Raw genomic sequence first — 26,427 nt, 5'->3', positions numbered from 1 at the left:
ACACACCAACCAGGTCATTCGAGAGGATCTCCTATAGCTACACACCTTTAGGACTTGGTTGGAGCCGAGGGAGCTTCCAGTGAAGCTGATTTTCTATAGAGATTATTGTCTTCGTATTTCGGAGGAGGGATTCATCACACCACCGGGGGAGCTTCATATGCCTCACTCACTACGGATCTCCATCATCACACCGCCTCTCATGGGGACTGCACATCAGGGAGACAGAGGTTGCCATGGTTGGCTCTCGATTCCTCCATGAGGTTGGCAGTACAGGGAGACAAGCAATGCTGGTATGCACGGACTCACAGATGGTTTGTGAGACTAGGGTTTCACATTGATAGGATACCTCCTTTTCAGTACAGTTTAGATGCCCCTCCGGTACTCCCACCCACCATCTCGATCGGGCCACACACCAACCAGGTCATTCGAGAGGATCTCCTATAGCTACACACCTTTAGGACTTGGTTGGAGCCGAGGGAGCTTCCAGTGAAGCTGATTTTCTATAGAGATTATTGTCTTTGTATTTCGGAGGAGGGATTCATCACACCACTGGGGTACAATGAGCTTCATATGCCTCACTCACTACGGATCTCCATCGGACAGTTTTGGGTATCATCACACCGCCTCTGCATAGAGAGCGGCAGAGCAAAGGGATCCCTAGGGAGCATCGCTTATCCATATTGTGTGACTGTCAGGAGGTTGAGTCACAGGAGCATTTTATTTTCAGGTGCCCAGTGTACTACGAGATCCGAGGTCGCTACCATTGTCTCTTCAGAGATAGCTCCGGGCTCCTTTCCAAATTCCTCGCCTACCCAGATCAGAGATGCCTCATGACCTTCATTCACAAGGGGGTCCGACACAGAGAGTACTTACTCAGGCGACGGGGCTTGGCCACATCATCAGACACCTCTCAGAGCAAGATCAGAGTTCTTCCCATCGAATGACATTGATCGTCCAGTCTCTAGCCGCAGACGTGACAGAGACCCCGACCCGACGACTGCAGCATGACACACGAGACATCGAGGGGACACACAGATCACCCTCCTATCATTGTTTAGACCCGGGATACGTCTCACGGGAGTCACGGTGGCTCTGGTCTTGCATCGAGCCTTGTCCAGGAGACCGACACGCACGGCACCCCTTGACAGGCGTCGACATGACATCTGGAGGATTCCGCTCCGCTCCAGTCTTTTTCTTTTTATTGTTACATCCAGATGTATTTGATTATGTATGATCAGACTTAGGATTCAGCACGGGTGATGATGCTCATTTCAGTAGCTCCACCCTTACTGTTATTTGTATCAGGTTTTCTTTCAGTCTCATAGACCCATCAGTCTTCCGAAGACACTAATAAAATTTCTTTTCTTTCTTTCTTTCTTTCTGATGTATGGCTGATTACTCTTTCAAACTATTATGTCGGTACTCTAAATAAATTGGGGTTGCTTTTGCACTCCCTGGGAGCTGCCATGTGTCCTCCCTAAAGCAAATGTACTAGATGGTTTCTTGCTGTCCCATAGACCTATTGGTCTCCCGTGGACATTAATAGACTTTCTTTCTTTCTCTCTCCCCCCCCCTCTCTCCTTGACCACATTTTTACCTTATGAGCCATCATCAAGAAGGTGAGATCGAGGTCTCAGAAAGTTTATGCTTGCTTTGTAGACTTTCCGAAGGCTTTTGACACAATTCTACATGCTCATACAATTCAGAGACTTCATCCTAGGAGTTATAATTGGGGGTGTGATGAGCCTATATGCGTCAGTCAGAGGGAGAGTGCGTACCCCAAGAGGTTTGTCAAATTGGATTAAGAGCTCCAATCCGAGTGAAGCAGGGATGCCCCCTTTCACTGACCCTCCTTGGCCTCTACATCGATGAGATCATAACTTTTATTGACTGCTTGGGAGGGAAGGAATCACTGCTAGCTGTTTTGATGATACAGATACTGCTATACGCAGACAACATAGTCCTCATATCCTCCTCAAGAGCATGCCTACAGAAATGCTTGGATGCTTCTGCAAGGAGAGAGAGACTTGACAGTCAACCTTGGCAAGACCGAAGTTATGATTTTCAACACCTCACGGGCAGTGCTTCATCGACACAGCTTCAGTTACGCATTGGAACTATGTAGTGATATACATTTCCCCATCCTCCACCAAGGCCCTCTCAAGACTTACCTGAAGGCCAATTGAGAGTTGTCAATATACAAGTGCCAAAGCTGGTACTATAATTTGGTGTGTAAATCATTCTGCATTGAATGAACAGTAAATTTTGACAATTGGCCATGCTCTTTTCTTTCCATTTCTTTTTCAAGATCAAATGAAAGTCAGACAAAGATCTGGAGCAAAAAGTAGACATATAGATATTTCTCATAAGCTGCTGCTTGGAGGCATCTTGATTGGCATGATTAAAACAATCAAGGTTCCAAGAAGTCACTGAAATAATTGTAAAGGCTTGGGATAAAAGTAAGACATTGCATCCACTGTCAAATATCTGAAGATCAGCTAAAATGTAGCCCTCAATTGGGTGAATCTTCTTCCCTGGTGTAAAGAAATAGCCTTGACTCCTGAAGTACTGCATATGAGGCTGTAAATGCTAATTTTGACAATTAGCCTCCTCCTCTTTGCTTTCAATTTTTTTTCTGAAATCAAATGAAAGTCTGACAAAGATCTAGAGCAAAAAGTAGACATATAGATTCTCATAAACTGCTGCTTGGATGCATCTTAGCTGGTGTGATTCAAACAACAGAGTTTCCAAGCAGCCGATGAAATATTGGACAAGGTGAGGGCGGAAAGTAAGGCATGTTCATCCATTGTCAAATATAAAGTTAAACCAAAATGTAGCCCTCAATTCGGTGAAGCTTCTTCCCTGGCGTAAAGAAATATGTCCAGACTCCTAAAGTACTGCTTGTCTGGCTGTAGAATGTTATAAGGCATCTTGCCAAGTAACATTGATCGGTTCAAATATGTTATAGACAAAAGAACTGATATTGGAAAATACAGGTACACTCCCTATCAAATTATCACAGGGTTAATGCTAATGGGGCAAGCTTGGATGTCACTTTACACTGCTTGATGCACTCTGATGTGGTATCCTGTGTTTAACAGGCTAGGACGATCAATTATATGTTTGGCAGGACGATGTAATATTGAAGATTTATTTTGTTTGGAAAATTTAAGAGGTTCATGAGCAGGCCTTACCTTGTGTGACCATGTGACTGAATTTTAAAATCTAGTATCCGTCTCAACTTGGTCTTTTATAGGACACGAACTTGAAAGAAAAGGGTGCACCAACCAATACATTGTGGAAAATGATTCTTTTAAATGAGTTCATATAGTTAGAAGTGTGATAACAGCTAATATGTGTGCCAGGTGTATGTTGCAGCAGAGCAGACTGTGGTGGTTGTCACCCCTCCACCCTCAGATTCAACAAAGCCTTCTGCAGCCGACTTTTTTAGTATGATCCCAGCCAGTAGCTTGAAAGCCATCGGCCTTTTTCCTTCTATTACAGGCCTTGCCATGACAGCCTGGAGTTCAGTCCTTTACGTCAATACTGGGACAGGCATCCATGCATTCATGTTCGATGGGACACCTCTTTGGAGCACACTCGTGCAGTTCAAAAATGGGGTTATGAACTCTCCAGGACCAATGGCTTCTTGTGCCAATAACCTGACAGATTGTCTTTTTCTTGGAGTACCAGCTGTTGATCAATGTGATGGAAGCATTTATGTGAGAATTGTCTTTCCCCAAAGTCTAATACACATGCTTGAGTCTCGACTCTTCTTTTTAATCTCCTAATGTCCTTATCATACTGCAAATGAAGGAAAGAGAGAAAGATGCAAATACATTTTTTTAAAGGTCTTCTTGAAGTCTTTTAGCAATGTGAATCACAATTTGTAACTCTTAGAAATGTGTTTTGACGTATGAAAAAAAAGGCATCAAGCTCAGTGATTTCTTTGGGAAATATGAGAATTTGAATAAGAGTGATTTCCATTTCCTGGTGAACAGTGTTCTCAGCGCTGTTCCAGTACATAATCACGTTGGTGCTTGTCCTTACGCTTGTCATAAACTCTTTTAGTGGTCTCTGATAAGTTTTGGTCGAGATACCATACGTCCTTAAATTGTCTAAGATTGTGGATTAAAAAGAGCCTCCTAATTGTGACCTGTACAGGAAGTTGGTACCCTTCCTTGATGACAATCAAGATGGATTTTAATGCTAGTTTTCCTTTTCGTTTTTTTCCCTTTTGGGGAGAGACTAAGGGATTTCTTGAAGGCTCAAAGACGTCAAAAGGGAGTGCCAAAGAGGCGACTTCAACCCATATTGACCAAGGCCTCTTTTGCGCCTGCATCCTATTTCACCTTACTATGAATTGTGACTGCTTGTAATGCCATCTCATGCGAAAGAGAAAGTAAGGAATATTTCACACTTGAAACCTAGACGTCCCTGGCTGCTCTTGCATCTACCCTGCTTGCTGCAAAAGGTGTATATGGTTTCCAATATATGGTCAATGGCACGAATCATACCCCCAATTATATCATGCTTGCAACATGTAATCTACGCACAACTTATATTTTAATGGATGATCTTGGTGACTCTCTTTCAAAGTAATTTGTAAAAAATAGCGGAATAAGGGAATCTACCAATAGTTTTACCATGTAGCCATGGCGATGCTAACGTGAGTGGGACAAAAGAAAATGTGACTACTCTCTTCTGCTCATTTGGCTGCGATGTTACAAGAGGGCATCCATCTTGGGATGCCTTGCCGCTATTGTAAATGTTAAATTTTCTATGAAGCACTCTAGGAAAAGCTACCCAGCATGAGGAGCCTTTGGATAGTGAGTTGGCTGATGATATTGTTGTTTTTTTGGATGCCGCTCCAGTTAACCTTACCTTATTTAGGGCAGCCTTGGACTTATTTTGTTGGCAGCGGGTGCACATATTAATTGGAATAAATCCAATGGCCTTTGGATTAGTGACCAAGACACTTCGGATTGGGGGACCGATTTTGGGTTCACTTGGATTTAGAGGAGCGTCTCTATTGGATATTTGGGCTGCGAGGCCGATGTGGGCATCTCTCCCTCATAGCAATTTGCCCCTATATTGGAGAGTATTAGAAGGAAACTCCTCTTTTGGAGTTTAACTAAGCTTGACCTCGCCTCTAGGGTTGTGGTGGTCAACCAAGTACGGCTGGCCATGGCTTGGTTCGTATGCTCTTGTTAGTGCCATTCCAGGGATTGCATCACTCGGCTCAAAAGGCCGATGTGGAGTTTTCTTCGGAGTGGTCTAGATTGTTTGGAAGACACCAGAGACTAGGGAGACCTTGATCCTTCCCACCCGAGAAGAAGGCCTCAATATCATAGACTAGACTTGCAAAGCAGAGCCTTACTATGCAAGCTGTGGTCAGAGGTCTTATGCGAGGGCAAGAACCTTGGAAGGACTTCTTCATTCGATGGATACAGTCTTGTTCTCCTTCCACAGGTGGAGATTGGTTGGATAGTACCAAGTAGATATTTACCTCAGCCCGTCTTAGGGCCTCCTCTTCCCCTCTTATGGTTGCCATCTTGAAAGCTCTTGTATCATGAAGAAGTTGAATTTGAAATGCACAAGGCGTTCCTTCACTCGAATCAAAGTAGCAGATGTTCGACGACTCGCCACCCTAGGAGTCATTGAGGATTTGCCCATCACTGCTGTCAATGGGTTGACCACCACCGTCAACTTCTATGTAGTAGACATCGAAGATACAGGTAGGAGTTACCCAACCATACTGGGTTGACCACCACCGTCAACTTCTATGTAGTAGACATCGAAGATACAGGTAGGAGTTACCCAACCATACTCAGGAGACCGTGGTTGAGAAAGAGTGATGCAGTCAGTTATTAGAAGACGGGACACATGTCTTTTAGTGCTTCAAAGGAGAAGATCTCGGTGCAACCAGGTGCCACTGAACCAGAAGAAGAAGAGGAGGTGATGCTCTCTCATCCTCGGTGTCTGAGTCAATGGGAAGATTCAGACAGGGGGGATATAGGTCATGTGGAGCAAAGATTCTTGGATTCAAGGTGATGTTTAGACCCTAATCCAAATCACATTCCCTTGGGCTCTTGGAGACTTTGAGTCTGTGGAGGGTTCCCAATTAAGGACTTGCAGTGGGATCCCGGGGAATGGGAATGGATTGATGCAAGGCATCGAGAGAAGAGCCTCCCTTTCTTTCGATACACGGTAAGTATGCCAGGAAATTTCAGCTCAGCCTGAGAGGCTAGAAGCCCACCAGAGCTCCTCATTGGGAGAGCTTTCGCATTTGTGCTAACTTGCAGAAATACTTTTGGAAGACTCTAGAAATCCTCAAGAATAGAAAGATCGCTCTTTTCTTTCGGCCTTCTCTACATGGAGGGATTGTAGTGAACCAGTGGAGGTCGAGGTTCGACGTAGATTCTTCTCATACTCGTTGCCTCTTTGCTAAGGAGTCCATCCAACATTTCCTATGGGATTGGAGACAGGCATGGATTATTTAGAAAGGGATTGCTAAGCTATTGAGCATCTTTACACTTTCTCCTTTCTATATGACTTGGGGATTGGTAGCTTGACTTTCTCTTTACGGACCTCAAGTGCTATACGAGAGACATGACCTCTCTTGGGCTCTATTGATCCAATGACATGTAGTCGAGTCATGTTCCTTTGATGATGTTTTGTACTTCAGCACACACCTACACATGCATCGGTGGATATGTCTTGGATTCTGGCGAGCATATCAGCAAGGCACATTTGGAGGTCTAGATGTACAGAGACCTTGGACGGCTCCTAGGTTCACCCCGCTCACACTTTGGCCAACATCTAGACAAATGCAGTACATACCTTGATGGCCATATGGGAGAGCATGCAAGGGTCTTCGTAGGCAGCCTCTACTAGGAGGGATGTATTTCTTAGGGAATGGAGTGGCCCCTTTTCTTCTCGGAGTCACCTACAAGGCTGAGATGGCATTTTCAGCCTCAACCTTGGTTGTTTCCTTGCTACTTTTAGGAGTGTATTTTTTGTCCTTCTAGGGTGTATTTCATGTATTGCATGATGCTTTTCTCCCCTGATTTCTCTCAAGGAGGGTCTTTCATACTTAATAGAAGTCTTTTTTTTTGGGGAAGAGGGGGGGGAGGAAAGGGGAGAAATGCTACAAACTTTTTGGGTACTTCTAATGGACGATTTAGTTAGTTGAGTCGTAAAAAAGTTTGAATCAAGGTGAGAACTTGATTTAGTATATTGCCACGGTTAATAGAACCAGCAACCTTAACAGTCCATATTATGTCAGCATAACCTTTAATGGCAAGAGTATTCTCCCTCGACCTCTGCCCTAATCCTTGCAAATTACCAGGGCACAACAGCCCCATGAAGTTCCATGGAGCAAAATTAGGACCTGGAGAAGTAGGGAGATTTGGCACAGAGCTTGATCACTCTTCAAAGATAGGCTGGACAAACCAACTTCCCAAAACCATAGTTACTATCAAACACGTTTCATTGGTTTATCAAACATTTCGAAACGTTTGTAAAAATGGCGTTTGGAAACTCCAATCAAACTCTACTTTGTCTGCACACATTTGGAATAGCATAGATTTGATTGTTTGAATTTTTAAGATGCTAGCTAGTAGCTATTTACTAACTAGTTAGTAGTTGCTAGCCTTGACATTGATGTTTGAGGACATAACGAATTTCAAGTTTCATATTTTCCAGCTTGCAAGTTCTAACTTGTAAGCTGGTTTTTGAGAGTCAAAACTCAAAATGTGATCGGTCTGGTAGTGGTGGTAACTGCTTTTAGGTTTAGACGTCTAAATTTTCATGAAATTTTGTAGATTGTAAGCTGTGTGCTATTATTTGTAATAATAGTATGTCCAAATATGCAGTATAGCATATTTTTTATTGAAATCATGATATAAAAATAACCGATATTTGGAAACTTCACCTCAAATTTTCAAACTTTTCAAACGTTTGGAAACTCCAAAAGTACTGGATTTCCACTCTTGGGATTTTAATTGTTCGGTATATTCAGTGTGGCCTTATCTCATGCATTTTGCCCTTCGAATGCATTTTCATCCACTTACTTGGCATATTCACTTTCCATACCTACCAATTTGTCGATAGCAATTTTCAGAAGAGATCCCCATTCTGTTTGCAATTCCCCAAGGTGACTCTTGACCTGCATTGACTACCTCCTCTTCATCTTCTTGAAAGCTTGTTAACTCCTCAGGCTGCGGCATTAGCAATTGGTTGTTGTGTGCAATTATTGTCAAATTTTGTTCTTTAAAATAAGCTGCCAATTTTTTATTCCATTAGGGAAATCGATGAAAAAATCTAGTACTTTAACTATTCACTTCATTCCTGACCTCTCGTCCTCTCAAGACTAGGTATGGCTTTGTGTTCATTGATTCCTCTTAGAGCAACACATATCTTTTAACTGCTGAAACCCCACTCGTGCAGGGCTTCATATCAGCCCTCTCCAGATTCAAATTTCCCTTAGTCTCCACTTTCCTTCAATATTTATCTTGAACTCAGTATCTTTACTCTTGTGTCTTTTGTCACATGTCCAAGCCACAAAAGATAGCTAGAAAATAGGTTTCAAAAGAACCCACAAATAATCGAAATGAGCCTGAGAAACGTCAAACAAAAATAATACAAAGACTTCCGAAGCTACCCAAAAAATGCACTCCACGATACATGCTTTGAAAAGACTCTCGAAAGCTTGAACTGTCCAAAATATGCAACTCAAAAACAAGCCTTGATCGCCCAAAATTCCACCTCAAGATTGGGCCCTAAAACCTAGCAATTAGAATTATGGCAAAGAATTTCTGTGCATCGGGGCCAAAGAAAATCCACAAACACTAATCATGCATGCCAACATATTTGCAAAAGTTGCTGATGTGAAGGCCCAAAAAGGAGCCTGAAAACCCACAAACCTGTTGGAAATAGTGGTCACCTTCCCATTTGTAAGCCCCCAAATGTGAGAGCGTGGGGACATGGACAGCACCTCACAGAGCAAGTACCTGGCAAAGGAGATCCACCATGGAGGGCAGATCTGGCAAAGGAGGATCCAGATGCTGTCCACACATGGAGAGGACAGAAGTGCACAGGTCAGCAAGGTTATTGAGAGCTTAGGGGCATGGAATTTGAGGCATAGTATGGGCAGGCCTGCCTAGGCCAGTGGGAGCCAGCCATGTGGCCAGGTAGGGCTAGCAAAGAGCATAAATGGAGTCCCTAGGAGGAGATTTATAGGCTGGACAGTTGGGTCGTGTGGCTGGTCTGTAGGAGCTGGTCGGTTATTTTGGAGGGCCTAGAGTCCTATAAAAGGGAGGCCTCTGGGCCTCATTCACTGTTCACTTGGAGCAGCAAACAGCCAGCAGATAGCAGCAGCAAAAGAGCTTCCCTTGGGCCTATATTCAGGAGGAGAAGGGAGCACAAGGAGCTGCAGACTAAGAGCTGTGGAGAGCTGCCTCCCTAGGCTGACTACCCGGGGAGAAAGGTGGAAGAGATCCTTGGACAGAGAGTCTACATATGCTCAGTGGAGGACACAGGCTCAAAGATCTAGAGGTGCTAGACATATAGTAGGAGAACCTTGTATCTTGTCCAGTTTGTAGACTGACGGAAATATTAAGTGTTGCTTCTATATTTGTCGTTGAACACAGTCTAGTTGGTATGCACACACATAAATGGTTGTGAAGTGCACACATGTTGATGAAGCTTGGCTCCATAGTAAAACACTTCCGCGTATAATTCCTAGGCCCATCTATCACTCTTCCGCGTTGCTGCGGGATACCCTTTGGTGGGATTTCATTTTCTAACATGGTATTAGAGCCCTGACAGAGGTTCTCCAAAATTGGAGCTTGAAAGCAAGGACCTTGCTGAAGGACGACCTTGATTCACTGCTCGGAGGAATTAGCTTTGGTGCCTAAAGGCTTATACCCAGGCGGGAGGCTCAGGTTCAAGCAGGCGCATGAAGGATTGTACCCAAGGTGGGAGGCTTAGGTTCAAACAGGTGCACGACACTCCAAACTCTTTACCTCTTTTAGTTCATTATCATGGCCCATAAATACCGAATCCCAAATTTTGGTGCAAGGTCGACGGGACCAACTACCCGTTGTGGGAAATGAAGGTTGGAGCTACTTATTGTTGAGGGAGTCATGGAGGGTTGCGATGGGGAAGGAGCTTATACCTCACGCTACCGTAACTACTCCAGTCACATCATCCTCAATGGCTGTGACAATGCCAACAGACCTTGTATTAGTGAGAGCATGGCGAATCCGGGATGCGAAAGCCTTGGCTATCATTGTGGGTACGACGGCGGATATGGTGTTGCCTCATATTTAGATGGCGAACACTTCTTTCGAGACCTGGACGACATTGAGGGCATGTATGAGCTCCACAATGAGGCGAGAATCTTGGACCTTGAAACAAAGCTGTACAACATGAGGATGGATGAAGGGGAATCGGTATAGGAACACATCGCCAAGTTAAAGGTGGTGTAAGATAAGTTGGCGACTGTTGGTCAAAGGACAAGCTCAACCAGGATGGCAAGGATGCTGCTGGGAATGCTCCCCGGAAGCTTTAGTAGTTTTGTGACTAGGATGCCTATAGAACATAGGACAGCATTGGTGACTTTTGAGGAGCTGGTTCCATTACTGATACAGTAAGAAGCTCGGGAAAAGAAGTACAATGATAGATAAGGATGCCAAGGCCATGATACCTCAGGACAGGAGCAAAGGAGGTTAAGCCTGGCAAAGGCAAGCCCAAATCTGACGACGGAGCGGACTTTTCAGATGAAGACAACAAGAAGAAGAGAAAGAAAGAGACGAAGTGCTTCTACTGCAATGAGCCAAGACATTTTGAGAAAGATTGCAAAAAGAAGAAGGCTGATTAGAAAAAGAAGGGTCCTAGCTTAGAGTCAGAGGAGTCAACTCAGCTGGTTGGCCACTCCGAGTGCTACTGAGATTAGATATGTGGACCCCAGTGTTACTATCAGAATGTCAAACATTGAGGATTGGTCAAAAGAGGAGTCAATATCCTTTGTGAGGTGATGGACAGTGATGAGTGCCTGGAATCATCTGGGTGCTTGGCTAGTGTTATTGACACAGAGGGGGAACCTGAGGATTCATGGTGAGATGGAGGCTGTGACTTAGAGAGGGACAATAGCACATAACCATAGTTGGAGCTTGATGGTCCAGGTAATATGGATTTGTACTTGGGATATGATATGTTGTTTGGTTGCAGACCTAGCTAGACAGAGGACAGGTTGAAATAGACCCTAAGAGCTTGGTGCCTCGAGGATTACATGTTGTTCATCCATCATGAGGGGGACAGTTGGAGGATGCTGGTACCCGGAGAGCTCGAGTTCAGAGGCGGGTTCGTGACTGAACGTCGTGGTGCCATCAAGTGTCGCCAAAGATCGACTTGTGTACCAGACTGGTGTGCAAAAGCAGAACCGGACCTGGGGAGCAAAAGCCACTGGCTGGAAAGCCATGAGAAGACTATGACAGAGGGCTACGATACGGGAGCCACTAGAGCATCTTCATCGACTAGATTGGGATCAGGCCAAAATGGGTCGGTGTGAGGAGGTATTGGAAATACAATGGTCACCTCTCCATTTGTAAGCCCCCAAATGAGGAGAGCATAGGAGAGGTGGGCCTAGGGTTAGGGGTGCCACATGGGCATTTGATTGGATGCCATGTGGGCAACACACCCAAAGAGAAAAGCAAAGAGAGGGGGGCTGCCACATGGGCAGCACCTCATACAGCAAGTACTTGGCAGAGATCCACCATGGAGGGCAGATCTGGCAAAGGAAAGAAAGAAAGAAAGTTTATTAAAGTTTTCGGAAGACGGATGGGTCTATGAGACTGCGAAAAAACTTGAATACAATGAGCTGTGGTAGTGGAGCTACTAAATGAGCATCCACACCAATGATCAGTCAAGGGAGAAGTCTGCTGCTGTCTGCGTGCTCGGAGTATCCTATCTCAGTGTCTGAGCATCTCAGAATGAAATCAGCCAAACATCGCTGGTTTGGGTAGGAGAGGACATAAGCCAACATCCCAGAACTATCTCTGAAGAGGCAGTAGAAACGCCCTCAGATCTCATAGTAAACAGGACATCTGAAGATGAAATGCCCCTCTGTCTCAACCTCCTGCATGTCACACAGTGTGCATATGTGCCTCTCCCTGGGTAACCGCTATGCTCGGCCGCTCTCGATACGAAGTCTGTGTGAAGAGACCCAGAACTATCCAAGGGAGATCCTCAACAAGTAGGGTAGGTGAATCTGTGTATATCCTAGTGGATCAATGAAACCCTCCGCTGTGATATGTAAGAAGTGATCTCTGTAGAAGCCCAGCTTCATTGGAAGATCACTCGGGCCCAACCAAGTCCGGAATGTGTGTAGCTGTAGTAGATCCTCACGGATAACTTGGTTGACCTTGTGTGATAGGAGGGGAGAGAAAGGAGCATCCATGCTGTACTGGAAAGGAGGTAGTATGTCCATGTGGAGCCCTAATCCTACAAGCCATCTCTCTGTGCGTGCATACCAACACCTCTGATCTCCCCTTGCTGCAAGTGCCATAGAAGAGGACAATGCTAGCCATGGTATCCTGTTACGTCCGGATGTGTAATCCCCATACTCCAGGACTTGATACAGATATGTAATGACCTGAAATGCAGCATCTAGCTGTAATGGGGGTGACCCAAACTCCGCCCAAATGATCTGGTGAGGGACAAATGGCTTACCACGGATCATCCGTGATAACATGAGAACCTGTAGCCGCTCCACCCTGGCCCACTTTGTATCCGACAAATCTGGTCCCCAACATGGACTGCCATATATCCCTGCAGGGCAGACCAAGGAGTCAAAAAGCAACCCTTTGGTCCATGGATCCTGAAAATGAGAGCGGAAGCACTGTCTCTCAAGTCTAGCCAATGAAGCATATCCTCTGCTCAGGCACGCCTGCATTGCGGGTCTCATGGTGAAGGTGGGTCCGGAAAAGACGACCCCCAGATAAGTGTATGATGAAACTACCTCAACAGGGGACCCCTCAAAAGTGAAATGCTCATTGCGCATGATGACTCGGGATGTATTGAAGATCATAACCTTGGTTTTACCCAAGTTGACCTTCAAATCATGAGACTCACAAAAGGACTGTAATGCGTCAAGGTGTCTCTAGAGCCCCTCTGCTGAGGACGACAAGAGAGCCACGTCATCTTCATAAAGTAATATCCGGATCAGCATGCCCGCGAGAGAGCAATCTGCCCCCACCCTGTGCCTGCATCACTATCTCGAGCTCATCGATGTAGAGGCCAAACAATGTAGGTGACAATGGGCACCCTTGTTTGACCCTGATAGTGCTCATGATCTCGTATGTCCATTCAGATCCTGTCCGGAATCTGCTTGAAACTTGCTCATAAAGTGCCATGACAGCCCAAATGATCTCCTAGTCGTAACCCAGATCATGTAGGCATCGTAAGAGACGGGCTCTCGGAACGGTGTCAAATGCTTTGCGGAAGTCCACAAAGCAACAGTAAACCCTCTGCTTCCGTGCCCTCACCTCCTCGATGATACATCTGAGCGCTAGAATGTGGTACATGGTCCCATGATCCCGCTTGAAACCAGCATGTCCCGTTGTTCTGAGTCCTCGACACTCCGCAAATCTGCTGACCTTAGAATCAAGTACTGATGCATAAATCTTGGACATGACATGTCGAATCATGATGGTCCTGTAGTTCTCCGGGTTCATGGGATCCCTTGCCTTGTGGATGGGTGAGATAGTGTTGATGGTCCAGGTGTGTGGAAACCCCAAGCAAACGGCTTCATTAAATAGCTTGGCTAAGATCGGGGCTAGGAGGTTAATCCCATATGCAATAAACTTAGTGCATAGTCCCTCATGATCCTTCGATCGGCAATTATGAAGTTTCATTACGGCATCCTTTACCCCCCCCCCTAGTGAAGAGGATGCAGGATGTGGGACGTGGCATATGTGATAGGTTAGGGGCTGGCTGATTTGGGATATCATAGAGCGTGCGTGCATAATCAGACCAGACCTGAGTGAGTGGTGGGGGGGACCGTCCCTCTAGAAATCTCTACTAGAAGTCCTTAGAGTTGTTACTGAATAGAATGTTGAGCAGCTCCTCCTCGTTCCGACGCATGAAGCCAAGTTTCTTCCTGTGTACCAGACGGCGGTACTCACGTAGCGTCGCTGATTCGCTCGGAAGGTTGTTTTTTGTTTCAAATCTGAGCTGACGGCATAAAGTCTTACACTCATCATTGTACCAGCTATTACAAGGTATGGTCCCAGGAGGTGGTGGACGGGTGGAGCGGGTGGTGTGGGGGAAGGCGTGAAGAGCAGCCTCGTGTAGTGAGCGAGTGACTAGGGCAGCACGGTCATCTAGTAAGGGTATAAAGTCAATGTATGCAAGAAGAATGTACAGACGACCAAAGTAAGTAGGTGAGTTTTCACGATCAAAGCGTATATCATGGTAAGTGGAGTAAGAGCTCAACAGGGTAGAAAGTGCTGTGCGGCGGGGGATGGAAATGCTAAAGAAAAGATAGGTATGGTCAGCCCCTGGAGGGAGAGGTGCTACGGTAAAGTCAGTGATGCGAGATGTGAAGGACAGAAATGCACAGGTCAGCAAGGTTATTGGGAGGCTAGGGTCATGGAATTGAGGCTTAGTATGGGCAGGCCTGCCAGGGCCAGTGGCAGCCAGCCACGTGGCCAGGAAGGGCCAGCCAATCAGCAGAAATGGAGGCCCCAGGAGGAGGTTTGGGTCGGCTGGCTGGTCTGCAGGAGTTGGCTGGACTGTCAACCTAGAGCCCTATAAAAAGGAGGCTTTTGGGCCTCATTCACTCATCACTTGGAGCAGCAGACAGCCAGCAGATAGGAGCAGCAAAGGAGCTTCCCTTAGGCATACATTCAGGAGAATAAGGGAGCACAAGTAGCTGCAGACTAAGGGCTGGGAGAGCTGCCCACGTAGGCTGACTCCCCGGGCAGCAAGGTGGAAGAGATCCTTTGGACAGAGAGTCTACATATGCTCAAGGGAGCACATGGGCTCAGAGATCTAGAGGTGCCAGGCATAACCTTTTGGTATCGTACCTTGTCCGATTTGTGGACGAACAGAAACATGTAAGTGTTGCTTCTATATTTGTCTTTGAGCAGAGTCTATTTACCGGCCTGCACACACATGAATGGTTGTGAAGTACACACATGTTGATGAAGCTCAATTCCATAGTGAAACATTTCCGCAAGTAATTCATGGGCCCATCTATCAGTCTTCCGCTGCGGGATACCCTCTGGTGGGATTTCATTTTCTAACAAAACCTAACTTATTGAATGCTCTTATGCTAACTTAAAGCCAATTTCCAATTGTTTGCAAAACTAAATATTTGCTATTACTTAATGGAGAACAATCTTAACGAAGTGATGTTTTTGCAACACTTTGATGCCTCATGTATATGAAGGTGCCTTTCCTTGTTAGCAGATGGGAGCTTTGTCTTTGAGAAATATAGCTTACTGCTACCACACGTGTCACAAAATGAAGATGGAGGGGCGAGGAGGAGCTATGCGTGCTTTGCTCCTAGCCAGTATCACAACCTAAAAGAAAAAGGAGATCCTTATTGCTCCACTTGAATAAAGGTAAGGAACATATGCCTACCTATGTCCTATTCCACAAAACCAAATGGAGGGGGCCTCCCCCTGCTCCACAATAGCTCGGTGCTCTAGCTATCCTACCTTGCTCTACTCCAAGACGAAAAGGGTGAGTGTGGGAGGGAGGCTGTCCTCCTACTTTGCTCCAAGCACAACAAAAATAGGGGGAGGCACTCATGCACTTACGGCTTAATATACCTACAATGACTACAAGCGATGCATTACCACCATGGGAATGGAGGATCTACACCAACCCTCCCCGCCGCTTTTTCAGCTCCAACTGCCTACCTTCCTCCCACATCAGTGAGAATAAGGGAAACAGAGAAAGTAGATGTGGCAAGTGAAAATGAGGTTAGGAGAATGGGCTGGAGGGGGGAAATCGCAATGAGGAAGATAGGTTCCTAAGGACCCTTAGTATTTTGATTGCCAAATTGTAGGGGTTAGCTTTCAAAAGAGCCCATGCAAGTAAAAGGAACACTAAAGTGGCAAGTGAGATGAGAGAGCATGAGGAGAAGTGAAAATGATCCAATCCAAACAAAGGTAAAGGATGTCTACTCACTAACGTGGCGAATGACACAGAAAAGCATGAGGAGAAGAAAAGATGAAGCAAAAATGATCCAATCCAAATGACGACTAAAGTAGGAGTGAGACGAGAGCATGAGAAGAAGAGGAATTGAAAATGATCCAATCCAAATGAAGGTAGGACAAGAGAGTGAAGACAATCAATCCAAATGAAGGTAAGGGATGTCTATTCCACCACAAGGGGTGTCATTAAATACATATATGTAGGCATAGTGTTCAGAAAACCTTGATCCTACAAAAGTTGATATATGAGATAAGCCCTCGTTTGCCATGTGTTACAAGGAAAAAGTAAACTTAAACCTATGTACTAGAACTTGATGCCTAATTTAATACAACCTTTAACGTTACTAGTAGTGTTGACTCCTAGGTCCAATTCTTGGTTATAGAGAGGATCTTCTACCACACATGTACGATTCCCATGCTACAGAGGATAGAAGGGATTCTGAGCATTAAAAGGATATAATGAAGATGAAACCCTTGGCATGTGCATCAATGGTGGCGTGCACACTACTACAACATATGAACAAGTATAGACATGCTCACAAGCATAGACTTGGTCACAACTCCTTTGTATCTAATGAGCAAGCATAGACTTGCTCAAAACACCTTTGTATCTAACGACAACATCTATACACATAATGGGAGAGCTGAAGCTTGAAGACCACCAACCAGGCCAGCTAGCTCATTATAGCCTGGTTTGTCCACACGGGGTGTTAAGAGACCTCCATTGAAAAGAAGGAAGTGATCCTCTCATCATATAGTCACCTCATTTCTTATTGTTGGATATCAAAGAGTCAACACAAGTTTATTCCTTTGATTACTTTTTTGGACTTTTGGGAGAGGATAATGACTGGCGCTATATATCACTAGGTAAATCTTTGTTTAGTATCTACGATAATTCCTTCATTGATTAGATCTTAACTAGCTTCCTGTGATTGGCAAAACTAAGTTTTCAATGATCACACCAAACCATAGAAGTATTACTATTGTTGCAAAGCCTTTGCAATAATAGATGCAAAATTGCCTTGCTCAAGGACTATATTGAATTTTCAAAATGTCGTATCTTTCCTTTCATGAACTATTTCAGGTAGCACGCTCTGATGGTTGGTTATATGCATTTGCAAGCTGGCAACCCTTTCTAAGGTGGCGCTTTGATCTAAAAGTCAGTGTAGAATTGACAGCCATCAGAGTAACATCTGGAAATAATGGACGTGTCTATGTAGCAACTGTCGAAAATAGCATGGTTTATGCAATATCCACCAAATTGGGCACTTCAGTTTGGCAGGCAAAAGTGGGACCTCTTGATACCAGAAGCTGCATTCCAGTGGTTGACTTGTTAGGTACAAAACCTGAAATCTATATTATTGTTGCTTTTTTCTGTCTACAATACTGATGTGTGCCGTTACATAGCACAACTTTGTCATGAACAGCAGTTGAAGAGAGAGTGCTTCGGTCAAGAATATTAAAAAGGCATATATGAATTTAATGTCATTTTCTTTTAATGCCTCTACTAGATGTACACATGATAGTCGATACAATTTTACAGAAATCTCAATACCAGTTCATGCAAGCAATTGAAGAAGTGATGTACAGGGTTTTGCATCTACATGTTATGATAAAAATGGTCCCATTCAAATTCCAGAGATTATGGGTGTCATATGGCGAGGGACTCGACAAGCAAGCAGCATGAGATCTTTGACCTATCATCGCTGCCCTGCTAGCCCGCTTTTCCCCCTTCTGCCCCTCTTCCTCCTCCTCACCATCTCCTCCATGTTTGCTTCCTCTTCTTGTCTGTTCATTTCCCGTACCAGCCTGCTTCAGGCCTTTTGCTGCCTATTGTGGGGCCTCTTCCGGTGCATTTTGGGGTGGGTTCCTCTTAATCGACCAGCCTCCATCCTGCCTTTGTTTTGCCAGCCTGTGGGCTGGCTTTGATCTCATTTCGGGATTCTTTGAGGCTTTGAGCAGGCCTTCTCTGCTCTCCACCGTTCTAGAGCATGCAGTGCTCTTTTTGCCTCATCTTAGGGCCTTATCCACCCTTCCACCTTGCCCACAACCCCTCTAGGCCTTTCTTTAGGCCCCAACCCCTCATATTCCCTTGTGCTGCCTTTAGCGGCCTCGAGAAGCCTTGGAGTGCCCCACAGCCCTAGGATATCCCTTCCACCTCTCCTTTTACCCCTTTACCTCTCCTGCTCTTCCTTCTTTCTGTTTCTAGCAGGTTATTCATTTGATAAAGTGATTTGGGATGCAAAAGGGGACCATTTGGTCTTGCCAATAGGGGTTCACATGGAACTGCCCTCAATACCCTCAGCCACCTCTCCCTCAAGACAGCACAACAGGTGCAGTTGTCCAAGACTTGCAAGATAGAGCAATGGTGGGGTGCATTGTTAACCTTTCCCCAACGATGGCACGTTTGAGATGGATCTAGACGAATCTAGTTCTGGAAGGTGGTTGGATTCAAGAGATCTGTTTTCCTTCTCCAGACACCACTCTGGCATAGTGTGTACCTTGGTCCACACTGTGGACCAAGGTACACACAGAGTGGATGATATGGAGTCCACATGATGTACCAAGATACTCGATCATGATTTGGTTCCCAGGTCTCCCCAAGAAGTATTATTCTATTTTCTCCTCAATTGGGGCTTATTTTGGTAGTGTTCTAGAGAACCCAACCTCAGCAGTCTCGGTACTCTTTGATGACGGAAGCCAAAGGTGTAATTTATGTGTACCAGTGCATGCATTGCCAAACAAGGTCCATGCAAGCCATGTATGTGGCTGGATCCACTACAAATGATGGCAAACCCTTCTGCTCAAATGTTCATCTAGACAGTCCACATGTCCTAACTTGCATTGACACGCAGAGCTCCTAACTTGCATTGACACGTAGAGCTTCCCATCAATCCCCACATGCTGCTAGTTTTTTCCACACCACAAGACTGTTACGGTGATTATTCGAGAGACGTTGTTCTGCACAGCCCAAAATAGCCACTACTCCTCTACAAGTTTGACTCGCAAGCACTTGCTCTTGAAGTCAATGTCTGTAACCAACCTTTCCAAATCTCAAGTCCTCAAGAGGTAATTCATCATCTCCTAACAGATTATTGCACTTCAAATCAGATCAATCAACCAATCTGTCCAAAGATCTCCAATCATCAAATCAGATCAATCAACCAGTCTTGTCCAAAGATCTCCAATCCTTAAGAATCAAATCATCTGCAAGATCTTTGTTGTAATTTACAAATCTACCTACAAGCATTTAAACACTTCACACAGTTGACAAATGATCTCTATGATACAACACCTCAATGAGCAGCGGTGATCCACGAGACTGTTTCCATAGTTATCCCCCCCCCCCCACCAAAAAAAAATGAAAAGGAAAGCCAACCAACAAATCACCTATCTGTGTGGTGATAATCGTGAAATAAAGGAAAGGAAAGTGTTGGCTCTTGTCTAGCTTACTAAACCCTATCCGTGTGGTGATAATCGTGAAATAAAGGAAAGGAAAGTGTTGGCTCTTGTCTAGCTCACTACCTAGGGAATCTCAGAAACAAGGGCCAACAAGTGGGGCTATACGACCAAGGGATGCCTCGATTCTACCAAATGGTAATGAGGGTGTCTGTTGGAGGGAGGCAGTCGATAGAGCGAGCAAGCAAAAGCGAGCGGGTCCAAAAAAGTGAGTGAGCTTTTCCACAATTTCCTTATCGAGGTACTCAACATAGCTTTGTGGAAACCACTATTTGGGAAGATTCTCAAAAATAAAACTTATCTTACTATGTGTAACTATACCAACATTGCGAATTATAGTCTACCTTAACTTCCAATTGGAGCCATACTCACATTATGCAACAATAGTATGTGGGTTTGAAAGAAACCGAATTTCCACTCCAAAGCGGATTCCATTACTGATACAACAATTCTTTTGCATTTGAAATGGGTCTTATTATCACAACTCCTTCAATAATCAAAACAAATGCGTTGCTTGATATGTTGAACTTAGTAACGTAAACATCACTTCACCCATCTGTGGGGAAAAAAAACTGTCTATAGACTTCATAGCATGGGATTGCATCAATACTTATGACATTCAAAATGGTTCTTCTTATTAAAAGTGTTATCAACCATGAAAGAAGTGAATGTTTAAAAATAGTTCACCCGTATGTTGAAAAACCCGAGTGTCATTTATGACATTCAAAATTGTTCTTGCAACCATCTTGTAGTTCCTAGAGATTTTGCCCGTACTTCCAACCCCTTCCCTTCAACCATTATAAGTGGTACCTAATAGTTTTGTAGAACGCTTGAGATATCATCACCTCCTAATACAAAACCATTATTACTATTTGTAGAACACTTGAGATATCATCACCTCTTAATACAAGACTATTCTTACTATTTGTAAAACACTTGAGATATCATCACTCCTTCCCTTCAGCCACTAAGAGGTACCTAATACTTTTGTAGAACACTTGAACCATTCTTACTATTTGTAGAACACTTGAGATATCATCACCTCTCAATATAAAACCATTCTTACGATTTGTAGAACACTTGAGATATCATTACCTCTTAATACAAGACCATTCTTAGTATTTGTAGATCACTTTAGATATCATCACCTCTTAATACATGACCATTCTTACTATTTGAGAGATTAATGGATTGAAGGTTTGAAGCTCATAGGAGACGAAGGGAGAGAAAGTCAGTTTCAACACGAGGACAATAAAACTAATTGGAATATTTTGACTTATGTATTATACCTTTTTGAAGACTATGAATTTAAGTCAGTTTCAACATTAGGATGATAAAACTAATTAGAATATTTTGACTAATGTATTATATATTTTTGAAGACTATTATATGCATTTATAGATATAATTGACGATTTAAGTTGGACGGTCATAATAATAGTATGTATACTATCATTGGGATTAGGACTAGTATTGGTAATATTGTATGTAGTAGTAGGAGAACTACCATTAAGGAACACTCTAATAAAATTAAAAATGGTAGTGACAAAACTACCACTAGTAGTTTGGTAATTACCTCTAACATCTACAACAAATATTTGATGGGTAGCTAGTATTAGATCAAAAGGCCTCAATTGTGCTATAATAATGGACAAAAAAAAGGGAGTGCTATAGCATCACCTAAAGGTCACTTTTTATCCATGAAAGAAACAAGTCGGTGCAACCTAGGTCATACAGATCTAGGTCATGTGGAGTGGTTCGTGTCTCTTTCCTTGATAAAAAGTTATACTACCTTTGATAGTAACTGTGAAGGTTGCTGCCATAGTGCCGTAGAGTAGCCCCTAGGTTGCACCATCATCTTTTTTTGCTTTTGAGCCATTAAGTTTGATCCACTGATTTTTATATAGAATTATTCTACTATATGTTCACATGTCCTTAATGGGATCTTTGATATAATCCCTTCCATTGTAAGTAATTTTACTATAAGTTTCACATATCCTTAACAAACCACTAGGCTTCCACACAGATTCATTCTTATGTTTTAAGCCTCAAACTCAAACACCCTTGTAAAAGGGATAATGTATTAAAGCTACATTCAATCCATCAAATCTTTTGAATGACAGTTCTATTGAAATTTCATGTATCATCAATACGATTTCACCCATTATATGTTCATTTGTCTTTAATAGTATGTCTAAAAATTCATGTATCTTCAATATTAGTTCTCTCATGTGTTCCAATATCTTCAAAAGGATACCTTTATTTATGTCCAAACTTGAGCATTGATTTGTAATTATCAAACACAATTTCACTCCACCTATTCTTTAGAATGAAATTTTTTCGCCAAAAGTGGGCCAAACATAAGGTCTTTCCACATATTCTTAAGAATGAAAATTTTGGCCTTACGTTGGCAAGTCTATGGACTAAGGGTAAGGCCAAAGTCTAGTACGGTGCATTAGGTCCTGATTAATGCAGGCTTGAATATTTAACTTCACGACTATTATTTATGCTTGAACATTTAATGTATTAATTTCATGACTTAGGATTTTATGAAGTTATATCTAACATGTCCCAAATTTAATGGAAATTAATATCCTACTTAGCATAATAAAGTATCATCATATCCCTTCCCAAAATCATTGCTACCTGGCAACTCTCCTAGCATTTTCACTGCCTTGCATTTGAGTTAGCTATGATGAAGAATGTTGCCTGCCTTTGCACCCTCTTAGAGTTACCCTCAGCATGATCTAATTTCATGGACCCCAAAACTTGAGACTTGGAGATTCCCATATCACACCAACGGTAGCTGTCTTATCCACTCTCAATGCTAGCAAGAGATGGTCCCCATAGATCGGTAAAAGAAGTCTTTTTGGAGGTTCAATTTTTTTCGTCCGTCTTCTGCAGGCCCCATGACGGTATAGGATATATTCACCACCCTACATTTAATGCAAGAATTGACACAACTTTTTTTGGACCTGACTATGCAGTTTACATCCCAAAATTGGTGCTAAAATTATAGACTGGGAGATTCCCATATCACACCAACGCTAGTTGTCTTGTCCACTCTCAACGCTAGTAAGAGCCGGTCCCCATCGACCGGTAAAAGAAGTCTTTTTGGAGGTTCAATTTTTTGCCTCCGTCTTCTCTGGCCCCATGACGGAATAGGATATATTCACCACCCTACATTTAATACAAGAATTAACACAACTTTTTTTGGACATGACTATGCAGCTTACATCCCAAAATTGGTGCTAAAATTGCAGACTGGGCAGTTCCATTTACCGGGGGGTATCCCTAGTGACCCCTTGGACTTGCTCTATTTGTCTAGTTGGGTCTCTCCACGAAAATCGGAGTGGGGCCTATTTTCCCCATTTAGTAAAACTATATGCATCAATATGTATGTATATATGTATGTATGTATGTATGCATGCATGCATGCATCCATGTATGTATGTGCACACACACATATGTATGTATGCATGCATGCATGCATCCATGTATGTATGTACACACACACACACATGTATGTATGTATGTATGTATGTGTAGTAAAACTATATGCATCAAATAATGTTGTTGATCAATTTTTGGCATATCCCAGTAAAATCAAGACCCCCATTGCAAAGAAAGATAAGGAACACAAGTGCTTGTTCTTATGCTCATGAGACAACAAAATGCATGACATAGGCAACTAATGGGATCTTACTTGTGATGTTTGTATGTATGTATGATGTATTTATGTACATACATATGTATATACATATATATATACATATATACACATATATATACATATATACACATATATATACATATATATATATATATATATATATGTTGATGCATATATGTATATACTGATGTATAAATTGATGTATACAATTTTGATATATGGAGAAAATGGACATGAAAACCATCTAAATTGACTCTTGCTGTTCGATTTGATATATGACATGATCCCATTGGGATTTGTAAGTCCAAAGATATGGGGTCTTACTCTTAGGGCCTAAATGCCTGAAATAGGCAACGCATTAACATTGGGTCCTACTTTTGAGGCGTGAATGCCTGAAATTAACGCACTGCCTATTTCATGCATTTAGGCCTCAAAAGTAGGACCCATTGGCAACACAATGGGGTCCTACTTTTGAGGCCTAAATGCATGAAATAGGCAACGTGGCATTGCCTACTTCAAACATTCAGGTTATAAAAGTAGTACCCCGTATCTTTCGACTTGCATATCCAAATGGGGTCATGGCATATATCAGATCGAATGGCAACATCCAATTTGGATGGTTTTTATGTCCATTTTCTCCATCAACTAAAACTATATTCATCAAATAATGTTGTTGATCAATTTTTTGCATTGCCCCCCAAAATCAAGACCCCCATTACAAAGAAAGGTAAGAACACAAGTGCTTGTTCGTATGCTCATGAGACAACAAAATACATGACATGGGAAACCAATGGGGTCTTACTTTTGATGTTTGTGTGTATGTATGTATGTATATATGAATGTACATATGTATATATGTATATGTTGATGCATATATGTATATATTGATGCATACATTTTTGATATATGGAGAAAATGGACATGAAAATCATCTATTGGCTCTTGCTGTTTGATTTGATATATGACATGACCCCATTTGGATTTGTAAGTCCGAAGATACAAAGTCCTACATTTAGGGCCTGAATGCCTGAAATAAGGCAGTGCGTTAACTCGCTGCCTATTTCATGCATTTAGGCCTCAAAAGTAGGACCCCATTGGCAACACAATGGGGTCCTACTTTTGAGGCCTAAATGCATGAAATAGGCAGCACGTTAACACGTTGCCTATTTCAGGCATTCAAGCCCTAAAAGTAGGACCTCGTATCTTTGGACTTACAAATCCAAATGGGGTCATTTCATATATCAAATCAAAAGTAAGACCCTATTGCAAAGAAAGGTAAGAACACAAGTGCTTGTTCTTATGCTCATGAGACAACAAAATGCATGAGAATGGTTTTCATGTCCATTTTCTCCATCAACTAAAACTATATTCATCAATATGTTGTTTATTAATTTTTAGCATACCCCCCCCAAAATCAAGACCCCCATTGCCAAGAAAGGTAAGGAACACAAGTGCTTGTTCTTATGCATATGAGACAACAAAATGCATGAAATAGGCAACCAATGGGGTCCTAATTTTACTGTATGTATGTATATATGTATACATACATACATACATACATACATATATATATATATATGTGTGTGTGTGTGTGTGTGTGTGTGTGTGTGTGTGTGTATAGACACACACACACACACATATATGTATGTATGTATGTATAAATTATTGTATATATTGATGCATACAGTTTTGATTGATGGAGCAAATAGGCATGAAAACCAATACGGGGTCCTACTTTTAGGGCTTGAATTCTTAAAATAGGCAGTGTGTCAACACGCTTCCTATTTCATGCATTTAGGCCTTAAAAGTAGGGCCTCATGTGGTCTTACATGGGGTCCTACTCTTGAGGCCTAAAAGTATGAAATAGGCAATGCGTTGATGTGCTACCTATTTTAGGCATTCAAGCCCTAAAAGTAGGACCCTGTATCTTTGGAATTACAAATCCAAATGGAGTCATGTCATACATCAAATCGAATGGCAAGAGGCAATTTTATCTATTTAATAAAAGTGTATGCATCAAATAATGTTGTTTATCAATTTTTGGCATACACCCCCCAAAATCAAGACCCCCATTGGAAAAAGGTAAGGAACATAAGTGCTTGTTCTTATGCTCATGAGACATTAAAAAAGAGGCCTGGTATCCCAAAAATGGTAGCGCGTTAATGTGCTGTCATTTTTGGGCTACCAGGTCTCTTTTTTGTTGTCTCAAGAGCATACATATGGAGGTTATTATACAATATAACCAAGCAGTAGTATTGAAGTAGTTCTACAATTTGGATGCATTAAGAGCATTCATATAGCAAGGGAGGATATAATAATTGAATACTTTTTTTTTTTCAATACATATTGCTAGTGAGGCTACCAAAAAGAGGCTCTATCCCTCATGATGTCTCTAGATACAGAATATGAGATTGCTTGATGCTTGGATTGCAACTGGAAACATTGCATGGGCGAAGCCACTATATGCCTCAAGTGTTGGAAATTGATGTATGGCTCAAGTGCTGGAATGTGCAAATCATGTCCAAAATCAAGACCCCTTAGAGATTCCATGAGGGCTATCATATCCACATTTTTTTCCTTTTACTACTACACACATGTCACCTTTAGTCGAGGGCAGAACCATTCATCATCACAGGCAGCAAGTTCATGGGACCCCATCCCATGATCCAAGGCATTATTCAAAGACAGTATTTCTGGCCATTCCCAAATTGAGTTTGCCAATTCCTAATCTGATTGATTTCATTTACTAGACTTGCAATGCTTGCAAAGCCCTTGCTTAAGCTTGAATGAGCCTCTTGATTTTGGGGGTGTAATGGTCGAAAATGGCAGCGCTGCCATTTTCGACCATTACACCCCCAAAATCAAGAGGCTATTCAAGCTTAAGCAAGGGCTTTGTAGGTCTTGTTTTTGGGTGGCAAAAGCACGAAAAATGACTGCGCATTAACGTGTTGCCATTCTTATGCTTCCCCCCTCCAAAAATAGGACCCCCAAGCTATTCATTGGAGACACCAAAATGAGGGGAAGGATGACGTGAGGAGTAGAGGAGCTGGCTAATGAGGGGAGGGAC

At 42.9% G+C, this 26,427-nt stretch overlaps 1 protein-coding gene across 1 annotated transcript in view; it reads left to right on the top strand.

Moving 5' to 3' along the window:
• GEX3 (gamete-expressed 3) overlaps nt 1-26,427 on the top strand; it is a 131,876-nt gene that overhangs the window by 51,254 nt on the left and 54,195 nt on the right. The window contains exons 6-7 of the mRNA XM_087371439.1: nt 3,366-3,722; nt 17,314-17,566. Of these exons, the coding sequence (XP_087227565.1) occupies nt 3,366-3,722; nt 17,314-17,566 (610 nt within the window). The remainder of the gene's footprint in view (nt 1-3,365; nt 3,723-17,313; nt 17,567-26,427) is intronic.

Source organism: Dipteris shenzhenensis, chromosome 33 (assembly GCF_047967505.1).
Source record: "Dipteris shenzhenensis isolate YYH24624 ecotype China chromosome 33, Dip_SZ_1.0, whole genome shotgun sequence".
Taxonomy (NCBI): domain Eukaryota; kingdom Viridiplantae; phylum Streptophyta; class Polypodiopsida; order Gleicheniales; family Dipteridaceae; genus Dipteris; species Dipteris shenzhenensis.
Note: the sequence above shows the minus strand (reverse complement) of the source record. Positions and strands in the feature narration are given on the sequence as shown.